Source organism: Acomys russatus, chromosome 2, assembly GCF_903995435.1.
Source record: "Acomys russatus chromosome 2, mAcoRus1.1, whole genome shotgun sequence".
NCBI lineage: Eukaryota > Metazoa > Chordata > Mammalia > Rodentia > Muridae > Acomys > Acomys russatus.
Genome location: NC_067138.1, coordinates 28,797,481 through 28,810,139, shown reverse-complemented (window position 1 = coordinate 28,810,139; position 12,659 = coordinate 28,797,481). Strand labels below are relative to the sequence as shown.

Below are 12,659 nucleotides of genomic sequence, written 5' to 3'. Positions count from 1 at the left end.
TTTATTAAGGTGAACAGTAGTAATATGTCAGAACGCTCTAAGAATGGAGTCATGTGATTAAGAAATCTTAGTGCTTGTGAGAAAACTCCAAGAAAACAAGACAAAGAATCTTGAGACTTTAGTTTCTTCAAAACACAGGACTGTTCTTGTAATGTGGGTCTGTGTTCCTCTCAGGTACAGTGGATATGAGTGAATTTACTTCAGATAATTCACTACAACAGGCTATTATTATTTGTTTATGCCTCTATTGAAAACCATGGCTTTGTCTCGTGCAGCCTGTGCTGTGACCATACACTTTACTCAAGCAACTTCATACCCCTCAGAGTATAAATTACCTGATGCTCTGAATAAAGTTGGTTATTGCATGAGACTTTAGTGCAGTAGACTTTATGGGCTCCATTTTCCAAGCTTCCTTCACAGCAAGGAAACAGAGAGAGACTGGAGAGTATCAGTGACAAAAAGTAGAAATCACATGTACATAAAAATATAACACAGATTTTATGCTTTGATCTTAATGGGAAAATGAAAGTATGTTAAAACCTCAAATCCTCACTGTTCCTGAGGGATGACACAAAGGAGCAAATTATAACCAATCACATACATTTATAACTAAGGGGCAGACAGTAGAAGGCAGTGACCGAGAAGTTTTACTGTGTTTGGAAAAGAAAAAAAGCAGAACTAGGGACAAGAATAAAAAGGATAATAAGGCAAAACCACAGTCTAATATCCTGATCAACATGTTACAAACTTTTATATTTTAATAAGAAGAGAAGCTGTGATGGTCAGTGTCCACTATCAACCCGACAGGGTCTGGGGTTGTTCTAGAAGACCGGCCTCCAAGGATACTATAGGGCATTTCCTTAAATAGGTAATCTGTCAGGGTCAAGGTCAAAGGGTGCGTGGCACTATATTCTGGGTGTGGTCCAGGGCAGCATACAAAGTATGAGTTGAGTATGAGCGAGCATTCCTTCCTGACTGCAGCTGAAGTAAGACCAGCTGCTTCAAGGCCCTGCTGCCTTAAATTCCTGTTATGGGGTCCAAAACCTTCCTTAAGGTGTTTTTGTTAGCAACACAAAGCTGTATTTTATCATAGCAGCAGGAAAGAAACCAAGAGACACATCAGGAATATACAGAAGATCACCAGAAACTTAATATATAAAATATCAGTTAAGAAAAGATGAATACTGACTGGGCGTGGTGGAGCACACCTTTAATCCCAGCACTCAGGAGGCAGAGGCAGGCAGATCTCTGTGAGTTCAAGGCCAGCCTGGTCTACAAAGGAAGTCCAGGACAGCCAAGGTTACACAGAGAAACTCCTCGAAAAACTAAAATAGAAAGGATGGTATCAAAACAGAAAGGAATGAGACTGTAATATAGCAGAGAAAAGAGAAATAGGAAAGCCACAGTGTTGCGGTTAATTTATAAATATGACCTAATAATGTTTATTATATAGGCCTATAATTATTATTATAGCGGTATTTTCTAACCCACTAGCAATCAATCAAGACACAGACACTTGTTATATTTTAAAATAGCCTTAGTTAACCTGGGGCAGAGCAGATATTAATCCCCTAAACTGCATCCCGTATTGGGGCAGGTATAACATGCCATCTGTTTCTAATTATTTCTGTTGAGCCACCTCCATCATAATCCCAAATACTTGCTAATTATCATCATCCGCGCTAAGTCTCCATCCATGCCGGCCATGTGCTTCCCCTCCACAGCCTTCTTCCTCCTCTCCTCTCTTCCAGTCTCTTCTCCTTCCCCAGATTCTTTCAAAGTCCAGGAACCTTAGCCACGCCTACCCCATTTGCCCTGCCCAGCTGTGATGGTCTTTTATTGGTCAAACGCGGTGGAGCACAGAGACAGCAAGCAGTAATTAGTCAAAACACACCAGACAACCTCCAACAGCACAGAACTCTGCAAACTTCAGCTGGAGCCACAACTGGTTCACAGCTGCATCAGTCCTAGGACAGGAGAGGCTGGGGCAGAGGGACCACAAATTCCACGACAGCCTGATTAGGTAGCCACGTCTTATACAACCTCAAATTTCTCACCGAGAAGCTCAGCAATCTATGACAAGCAAAGCGGTGGCTACAGAGGCACAGAGGGAGGATTATTTTTGAGGATGCAATTCCAATCTTACCAATGTAGATGAACAATCAATGTACTGTTTGTGATATAAAATTAAGATGGGATACTTTTGTTAAGTATTAGTGTTAAGTAGATTGTTTGATGAGTATTACCTGACAGAGTAAGTCTGGACAATCCTACCTTGAGCTGCTTGGTCTGTGCTTCCATTTCCACTTTCCTTGGGTGCTCCACTACGGTGGTCACTTCCTCCAGAGGCAGGGCACTCTTTTCCACTGCTAATTTCATTCAGCTGCTTGTCACAGTGTACAGTGCAATCTACCTGACTCTGTTCTACTTCCTCTGAACTCAGAATTATATTATTAATTCCAGTAATAATTTCATTATGGTCTTGATTATCATTTGACCCAGGACTTTCGTCATCAACTGTGTTAGGTGAAGAGGAAAAAGATGTTAAATCCGCTTTCATGCTGCTCTCATATTTCTCATCAACCTCTGCTTGAGATGCACAAACATCTACGTCACTGTTTTGTGAGGCAGCGAAAGTCCAGCCCTGAGCTTCCCAATACCGAAATTGTTCCAAATAGTACCAATAAAGCTGACTATAATGCTGCTCCCATTCCTCCTTTGTATCAGGAAGGTTCCAAGGTTCAGAAGACACTGTCTGGTCTGGATATTTTTCTTGCCAGCTTTGCCACAGCAGCCCTTCTCCATATTCATTCCAATACTTTTCCCAATTCTCTGTGACCTCCAGCTGTGGTGACAGTGTATTGTCAACAGGAAGGCTGTCTGTTTCAGTATCTGTTTTACTTTGAATTTCACATATTCTGTTGTTCTCACAGTGTTCAACTGAAGATGGATCATCTGAAACTAACAGGTCATCTTCTTCATGGTCATTTCTCCAAGATTCCCGCACCATCTCATCTAAGCACTTCTTTCGATGTTTTCTTCTTTTTTGCTTTACTTTATTTCTTGTATTCATAGACACCTGCACCAGATAAATGGTAAGAAGTCTGAGTCTATTTGAAAGGTAGCATGACTAAAACCACACCCAAATTCCCAGTATGGGCCTTTAATACACAAGGAAGTGACTCTTAAAGTACTCATGAGAAGAAAAGTTACATGTGGGACGTATCTCAACCTGCAGTTTAGTTATAATATAAATATGTAAAGTGTTTCAACCATGAATCAATCTGATTGTAAATAAAAGTATAGTTCTTTATGCTGATTTATGAAAAACAGGAAATAGAAATATTAAGATCAATACCTCAAAATTCTCATGAGCCGACACTCTACCAAACTGAATTGGCAATCCCATGCTTCTCATGAGTTTGGCCTCTGAGTCAAGTTCACTCTCATTTGGGCTATGTGATTCTGCGGTGCCATGGGAATGACCATCTTCCTCCTCTTCTGTAGCCTGGCCTCCTACAGAGAGAATGGGTTAGCTTCATTGTAGAGAAAAATGCAAAGGCAGGTTTTCTTATCCTCATTTTAAAGAAGAACCTAAGATCCAGAACTCTTACACATGACTTGCTCACATTTGCACTAATGCTACGCTACATATTAAAAACAAACAAACAAACAAAAAGAATTGGTGGTAAACGGAACTAATATAAAAAACAACAAAAAATTGAGGTCAGGTTGTCTACATAGCAAGCTCCAGGTGAGCCAGGGTATATATGACACCACCTCAAAACAAAGCTACACAACACACACCCTCTCTCTCCTCAGTAAAACAAACAAAACAAAACAAAGCCCTCCAAGTTCATGATCAGGCAACAGAAATAGACATTGATAAAGAAGAAACCTTATGTATGAAATTATGCCAGAGAATCTCTTAACCAAGGAAAAAAGACAGGCATCCCATCAATATTCCATCCAATAGAATTAGGAAAGCCCAGGTGAGCACAGGATGAGGAAGATGAATCAACTAATATTGTGGTCCTCTCACAGTAACACAGCTTCTCAGGCTCAGTAGGAGCCTAGTGCTTACAGAGCCCTTATTTGTACAGCACAGTATGAAACCTTGCCTTATCCTAGCTTTGAGAAAGTTAAAGTATTTCAAAGGAAACTTTGACAGATTGTATTGGGGTTGTCTTTGGCTTTTAACCGTGCTACAGATCTGTTCATTTTGGGAAATAAGATAAACAGGCTAAGGAAGTCGAAGAGAATATAAAGTGAAATTCACACTAATTCTATTTTTCAATTGGGAAGAGAACTCAGATGGGCCTATAGTGTCTTATTATGTCAGACAAAAGGCTGTACATGTTCACTTGGGATTTACCCCAATTCTGCCTTTACTATAAATAGCTGACAGAGAGACTTCATGTTTTCTACTTTTCAAAACTTCAAATTCAGGCTGCAGAGATGGCTCAGTGGACTACTAGGTGATCTTCCAGAGGGTCAGGGTTGGACTCCCAGTACCCAAATGGTGGCTCACAACCATCTGCATTAGTTTCAGGGGGATCTGTCTGATGCCCTCTTCTGGCCTCTTTGGGCACTGCACACTTGTAGTACATTTATATACATGCAGGCAAAACACCAATATTATTAAAAGAACAAGACTTTTTAAGTTTCAAATTCCAGGTCATGGTTACAAATCAGGAAGGAATGGTAGACAATGGAAAGTCTAAGCCAAGCCAACACAAACAACAGGAAAATCAGGAAAATAAAAAGATGAGTTTTGACAGAAATTCTAGAAGTACATCTGTGTGTGTGAAGGAAGGGTTTACAATTACAGGTTTATTTGCCATTCACCATTTATGCCAGCAAGTACAAGTTACCACAAATTATATACATGAATATGGTAGTACAGCTAACTTTAATCAAAAGGATATGTATCTTACTTTACATTACCTGCATTATTGCCACTGCTTCTGACATAGTAGCCTTTTAATCCCAAGTTGTACAATTTTCGATCCCTGTGAAGCAAAATAAATAATTTATATTGGAATAAACTGAACTATAAACTTGGAAAGAAGAGAGGGTTAACAGAGCATAAATTAGCTACAGTAAAGGTTAAAAAATAGAGAAGCAACCTGATAACACATTTTTCTTACCTACATACAGACAACAATGTTTCTCATGGAGTTGTAAAAATTGATACCATACACAAAGTAGTATTTCTTGACATATAACAGCAGTTATTATTGCTAATAATTAAAATTAAGAGGAATTTCTCCTGAATATTGGGGGGAAATCTTATTTTTTTTTGTTACACATAAGCAAGTAGGTGTTCTGTAATACATCTGAGTGTATTCCAGTAGGGGAAAGATCGAGCTTACACACATATAAAGCTACATGCATGCTGCAATGTATTTGCAAATAGGAGGAATATCTATTACACAGCAGACAAGGTACCCATGGTCTGTATAAAGGTTGAATAATGATGTTCTTACGAATCTTTTCTGTAGCACACCTCTTTCTAAATCTTTTAATTACCATAATTGGAAATTTCATTACTAAAATAAACCTACAGAACATTTAAAGTGTCCTACACATTGTAGCTAAAACTACCTCCTCCTGTTCACGTTCTTAGGGTCTCACTATGTAGCAAACAGCAAAGTCTGGCCTTGAGCTTGAGATATCACACACCCCCTGTATGTCACTTCAGTATCCCAACTACTACAACCGTAGGCATGAGCCACTATGCCTGACCCTAGCACTAAATTTCTGGTGAACTTATAACTTCACAAAGTAAAACTCCTATGTGTTTTGACTGCATGATTGCTGGCCCCACTATCTACCAGGAACACAGACACCATGGGCAACAAAAGGAGCGGGAGCCACACACAGGCATCACTGTTTTGTCTATCAACATCCAAATATATGGGACACTAAGATACCAGGTGGAGGCTCGGTCAGTGTAGTTACCATTATGGTTACAATGAACAGATAAGGACATGGACTGAGGAAGCTAGAACTAAGTTTCGCCTTGTTAAAGGTTACTTAGGAACATAACGGTTCAGTACTATAAACTCATGGTATTAAGTACAGTAAGTACAGAAGTAGTTTAAAGTGGTGAATGTGTCCAGATATCCAGATACATATTCCCACATGTGCTACATTTTACGTCAATACTAAATAACTGTCTACGGAGAAGACACAGGAACAATAAGGACAATGAGCACGCAGCTTTCGGTTTTAAAGTTCCGGGTTGGTTAACTGTAATTGTTAATCTAACACAACTTAGAATCCCTGGAAGTAGGGCCTCTAGAATGTTCATAAGAGATTATCTTAATTGTATTAGCTGATGTAGGAGATCTACTCACAGGCAGTGGCATCACTCCCTGTCTGAGTATGGGGATAATGTCTTGTGAAAATGCACAGAGCCACAGAGCGGGGACTGAGTACCAGCATGCATGTGTTCACCATTGCTCTTCTTCTGACTGAGGCCCCAATGTGACCCACTTGCTCCCTCAAGCTCCTGCTGCTGTGGCTTCCCTATTATGATGGACTGACTATGCCCTGGAACTGAGAGCTAGAATAAACCCTTTCTCTCCTAGGTTGCATACTTTTCAGCACATTTTCATCACAGCAACAGAAAAGAAACCTGAGACAAGTACTATTATCTCCTAAAAGAACCAACACACAATGGAGAAGCAGTGTAGAAACTGGAAAGGGAAATCTGGGTTGCCTTACCAGGGAATGTGAGATATGTCAGCTAGCAACAATAAGCACCCTAAAAGATCTCTCACCAGGAACACTGAAGATCAGTATCAACAATCTCAACAATCTATGCCAGGCTAGGTAGAGTGGCACACACCTATAATTCCAGTACCCTGGGGGCTGAGGAAGGAAGATTACAGGTTTGAAGTGAGGCTAGCGTGGGATACATTGTGAGACTCTGTCTTAGAAAAACAGTCTATGCTAACATTAACAAATGCTTAACAAATATGAGTACGCAGAAAGAGGAGGAAAAGGACTCCTTACAAAATGCTGATAAACCGCAGCCTTCAGAAACAGCTGTTTGAGGTGTGAGATGTCAATTAAAACTATGCTTGTTAAGATGTTACCCTGGAGTATGTTGCCACAAAGCACTAGTTTCAACAATTGGAACGATCGCTACACCAAAGAAACGCTGGCACCCGGCACTCAGTAGTAATCAGAATCATGGCCAGAGCTGAGAATGACACCATGTAGCAATCCTGCCAAGGCCTGATTTGACAGTACTCCAATGAAGTATCAGACAGACCCAGGTCAGGTACAGTAATCCTACAGGACACAAGGACACAACTTTTAATTGCCACTAAGGACACTAGACTCCTGACTGTAGATTCTGTGGAATCACGGGTCAGAATGGAAAGAGATACATGGGGAGGAATTTCAACTCACTACAGTAGGTATGCAGGAGAATACTATTTGTTTATGGGCAATATGGAACGCAGTTTATTGAACTGTTTAGAGAATAGGTTCATGTGTGTTCATGTGTGGATGCACGTATGTGTGTGGCTGTACACATGGAGTCCAGAGATTAAACTTAGGGGCCATTCCTCAGGCACTCTTCACTCTCTTTTTGAGACAGCATCTCTTAGTGGTCGAGATCTCCTCATGTACTCCACGATGGAAAGCCAGTGAGCTCCAAGAACCTGCCTATCTCTGCCTTCTCAGTACAGAGATTACAAGCATGGGCCACCATGCCCAGACCATTTCAGGTGGGTTCTGGGCATGAAACTCAGGTCTCATGTGCAAGCGCTTTACCAACTAAGCCAACTCCTTAGCTTTGTGTTATTTTCTGCAAACTTTTTTAAAGTTTAAATTACTTAAAAATGGATTATAGAAAACAGTTAAAACATAATTTTATAGCATAAGCAGCTTTATAATAAAAGCAGTAACTACCAATTCCGCATTTCCTGTGTCTTATTCTAAGCACACAATTTTATATTCATAGTATAGTATTTTTTATTCTGATGAATGGCTCAGGTGATTAAGACCAGCACAAACATCTTCAAGGGTCCAAACTAATATATCCAACTTATACCATCTATTCTTGTGTATTTCACAGACTCCTCCAAAATTAAAGCACAATTAAACCGATGATACTGCCATCACTGCCACCAAATAAGACTCCTTATTTACCAGTGACCGCTCTCTATCGGTGAAAAGTAGCAATGTAAGAATTGAACGAACTTTGGTAAATCTTCTTTGTATGCTCTGTCCATACCTTCGTCCTCTCAATCCAATCCCCAACAACTTCTGAGATCTTTCTCATTTTTTCATTTTTCTATTGTTGTCTCTAATTTTAAAAATTGCTTTGTGAGATGGTTTGGCTATAAAGCCTATGTTGGCCTACAATTTACTGTTATCTTTCTTAATTAAAGCTATATTAGCACTTTACTGCACAAATTTTTGAGTGGTTGTTTTACAAACCACCATTCACACTACTGAAGATAAGTTTTTTAAAAATGCTGATGTTGCTAGGGTAAACTAATATAATTTCATTCTTCTGCTTCAAGTTTTCTTTTCTGGGGTTTTATTATTTTTGTTTAATTAGTGTTACAGAGATTCACTAGTAGACCTTCTGAACTTTAATTCTTTCTTTTAAAGTTTTATTAGTATAATCATATAGTGGTGGATTTCAAGTATACCATTTACTTTGACCATGTTCAATGTGCCACCCCCCAACCCCCTTAATCGTCTCTTACTCCCCTCCCTCTCCAGCCAGTCATTTTCCTTTCCCTGAATACTCTCCTCTTTGGATGCTACAGTGGCACAGTAGTTTGGTGCAAATACTGTACTTACACACCAAGTCCTCCACATTTAATTTCTCATGTCATATGCATGCTACATATGCACATATACACGAAATCTAGATTCCACAATGAGAGAAAAAGTTTGATACTTGTCTTTCTGAGTTTAGCTAATTCTGTGTGAGATGATTATCCACAGTACATTTCAAATGACATAACTTCATTGTCCTTTATGGATAAATATCACTGTGTATACAGGCCTGTTTATTTATCCACTGATCTGTTAACAGATATCTAGACTGAGTCTATAATATGGTTACTGTGACTGGTGCTACCTACAATGGACACGATGAGCAGGTGTCTCCACCATGTGTGGAACTGACTCCTCTGGGTCTATCTGCATTGCTGGGTGGTTCTATTTTTAGTTTTTTTTTTCAGGATCTTTCATACTGATTTTCATAATGGACGATTTCATCCAATAATTCCATAAAGCTTTTCTCCCTCAATCCTAACAAATATTTGCTAGGACTACTGTTTGTTTTCTTAGAGACAACCATTCTAGGGTGAGAGGGAATCTCTGTGTAGTTTGGATTTTAGATTTCCCTTGATATCTGAAGATGATGAACAATTTTTCATGTATCTGTTGATAATCTGTATTTAATCTTTTGAGAAGTGTCTGTTCATCTCATGCGCATTTACTGATTGGGTTGTGTTAAATTTTTGACCTCTTTATGGTAGAATTGTTAAGTTCTAGGTTCACTTTTTTATTTTAGTTACTATTCTATTGCTTTGAAGAGACACCATGACCAAGGCTGCTCCTATAAAGTGAAGCATTTAACTGAAGCATTGCTTAGTACCATGATCATCATGCAGGAAGCAGAGGGGGATGGCACTGGAAAGCTTTACACCTTGATACTTAGGTAGCAGGTGGCAGGAGAGAGAGAGGAGTACACAGACAGACAGACTGGGCCTGATGTGGGCTTTTGAAACCTCAAAGCTCATCCCCAGCGGCACACCTTCTAATGCTTCCCAACAGTTCCACTAACTGGACTCAATAAACAAGTCTATGAGGGGCATTGTCGTTCAAGTCACAATACTGCTGCCAAAAATAGGGTGGGCAGAGGGATGAAGAGAGCATTTCATGGGCAAGAACCCTTGCTGTGCATGCCTGTAATGCTGGTGTTTGGCAACAGACATTCAGATCCTAGCTGCTCACTGGCCAGTCAGTCTAGCCTAATTAGAAAGCTGCAGGTTTCAGTGACAGACCATAGTCCAAAAGGAGTAAAGCCGAGAGGGATAAAAGAAAACATTAAACATCCTCCTCTGGCCTCTGCATACCATGAGTGTACACACTCACACCATACACAGAGGCCATGAACCTATGGGTACCACAAAATGGTGGTTTGAATGATAAATGTCCCCGATAGGTGATAGGTCAGGTATTTAAACACTCAGTCACCAGTTGGTGGCACTGTTAAGGAAGGAGGTGGGGGCAGGATCTGAGAGTTTGCAGCCTTGCCCACTTTCAGCTTCCTGCTGAAGTTATCTGCTGCTATGCCTTCTGTGACACGGACTCATCCTCTGGAAAATTAAGCCAAAATAAACTCTTATATAGGTTGCATTTGGTCATGGTGTTTTGTCACAGCAACAATAAAGTAACAATACAGCTAATGTGAAAGATACAAGCAGGACACTTTTGAGAAGCCGAAAGCAGGTGTGTCTCCTTTTCGTATGCAGTCTTCTTTCTATCAACATTTGCCTGCCTCTGTGCTAAAAACAAAATCTGTTAATCTCCAACTCAGCTTCCTAAGTTTTTTTTTTTTTTCCTGCTTGTGACATTAAACATTCTGTCTTCATCTAAGCAGCTTCTTTAAGAAGTCCTCCAGGTGCTGCCCCGGCCTCCCTCCAGCTGGGATTAAAGGCACAGGCCCCTCACCTCGCCTATTTAATGTACTTGTTCCAACTCTTTCTACATCGAAGGAATATTGTCTTCACTCAGGTCATCTTCACAGCAACAAGAGACTTCAAGAAAACTCGGAATGGAGGCGTTCCTTTCCCTTTGCACAGCCTCATGATTTTCACCATCTTGCTACAGATGGATTTCAAATTGCCACAGACCTGTCTCATATCCATAATCAACTGAGTAATTGTGCAAACAGCTAGCTTAGTGCAATATTGATCTCCTTTGCTTAGAAAATAAAATCAGAGCAGCCTGGTTCTGTCTTATAATCCACTGCCTATCAGCACATCTAACAGGAGCACAAAAAACAAAATTTCACTCAATTAAACGCACACCTCACTATAAAGAGGACAGTATTTTTGATAATAACATTTAACATGGTGTTTTATCTCTTTCTTTTTTGAGGAACTTTCAGATATACTCCCCAAGTACATAATGAAAAAGAATACCTTCAACCTTAAATCTGGACTTTCTTTTTTCTTTTTGAGACAGGGTTTCTCTGTGTAGCCTCGGCTCTCCTAGACTCATTTTGTAGGACAGGCTGGCCTCGAACTCACAACGATCCGCCTGCCTCAGCCTTCCCAGTGCTGGGATTAAAGGCGTGTGCCACTACACCCGGCTAAATTTGGATTTTCTACCAGAAGGTTCTGATGATTCGGGCAAAATTTTAACCGGAAACATTTTCCAAACAGGATATCTCTAAAACTTCTGTAAACAGAGTTAAGCCAGAAGTTTCAATTATATAAATTTTTGTGGGAGAAGATTTTACAGTTTGAAGAGAGAGCTCTAGTTTGAACTTTCACCTCATTACGCTGGATTTATTAGTTTACACTTCACATGTCCATCTTACTGGTGTAGCTCAGGCTGGTCTCAAACCTGTGATCCCTTCTGCTTCAGTCACTGAGGCATACGATTACCCGCCTGGCCCACCTCGTCGGACTCACTCAATTTTGAGATTGGCCCTTCATTTACGTAAAAACGAAATAATACATGTAAGGCACCACATTTAAAAAATAAAAATTAGAATTAATCTTCCTTTTAGTAATAGTAAGAAAACGTCACGCCTGGAGAGGCTTCGACTCTACCCTAGAGGCAGGTCATTTGGCTTTCAGGAAAGCTTCACTCTACCTTGGCGACATCCATATTCTCGAGCAAGGATTAAAAATAATAATAATAATAAAAATAAGAGGACTGTGGCAACTTACTCCACAAATGCCCGGGAGCAGAGGCAAAGGATCTTGAACTCCTCCTCGCGGTCTTCAATGAAGAGCAGCATTTCAGCCACGTGGTTCCACTTCTCGCAACACATTTCGTTCTCCGCGGTCGCTTTCGGTCCGTGAGGGGGCTGGGCCTCTTGCTCGGTGGCTGGAGACAGAAAAGCCTCAGCCGCGCGGGCGAAGGGGCGGAACGCGCCTGGGAACGCTCGAGCCGGGAGCCCGCTAAACGCGCCACCGGAAGTGGCTACCGGAAGGGGTGGGGCGACTGGCGGTGCTACGCCCAAAGCGGCTCGGGCTTCTTCCTCCCAGGTGTTTATAAGGAAGCTGGCTCTACCTGAGTGTCCGGCAGTCCCGGCAGCCCAGCCGCGGACTAGCTGCCGAGGTCGTTGGCAGCGGCTCGGTTTCCCGTGCCTTCCGCGTCAGGTGCGTCGGGCCCCTCCTGGATCTCCCCGCGCTGTTCCATCCTGTGGTATGCGTGGTGTCGGGGTCGCGGGGCGGGGAGCGGAAAGGCGGGATGGTTCCCGGGTCTCTGCGTCTGCGCTGTCCGGTTAGAGAGCCGAGTTATTTCCACTCCTGTCACCCTCGGGTTCGCTGCGCCAGGCTCTCTTCTCTCTCTGCTCCCGTAACGGCTCGCAGCTTTTCTTGCGTAGCGAGGCGTCTCGCGTTCCGGGTGACGGCCCAGCCCCAGAGCCTGGTGGAGCT

At 41.4% G+C, this 12,659-nt stretch overlaps 1 protein-coding gene across 1 annotated transcript in view; it reads right to left on the bottom strand.

Moving 5' to 3' along the window:
* The window catches only part of Tgs1 (trimethylguanosine synthase 1), a 34,154-nt gene extending 22,094 nt beyond the window's left edge, over positions 1 to 12,060 (bottom strand). Inside the window, exons 1-4 of the mRNA XM_051159737.1 lie at positions 11,946 to 12,060; positions 4,948 to 5,012; positions 3,359 to 3,516; positions 2,275 to 3,079 (exon numbers count right to left, since the gene is read on the bottom strand). Of these exons, the coding sequence (XP_051015694.1) occupies positions 2,275 to 3,079; positions 3,359 to 3,516; positions 4,948 to 5,012; positions 11,946 to 12,049 (1,132 nt within the window). The 5' untranslated portion in view covers positions 12,050 to 12,060. The remainder of the gene's footprint in view (positions 1 to 2,274; positions 3,080 to 3,358; positions 3,517 to 4,947; positions 5,013 to 11,945) is intronic.
* Between the last annotated feature and the right edge of the window lie 599 nt (positions 12,061 to 12,659).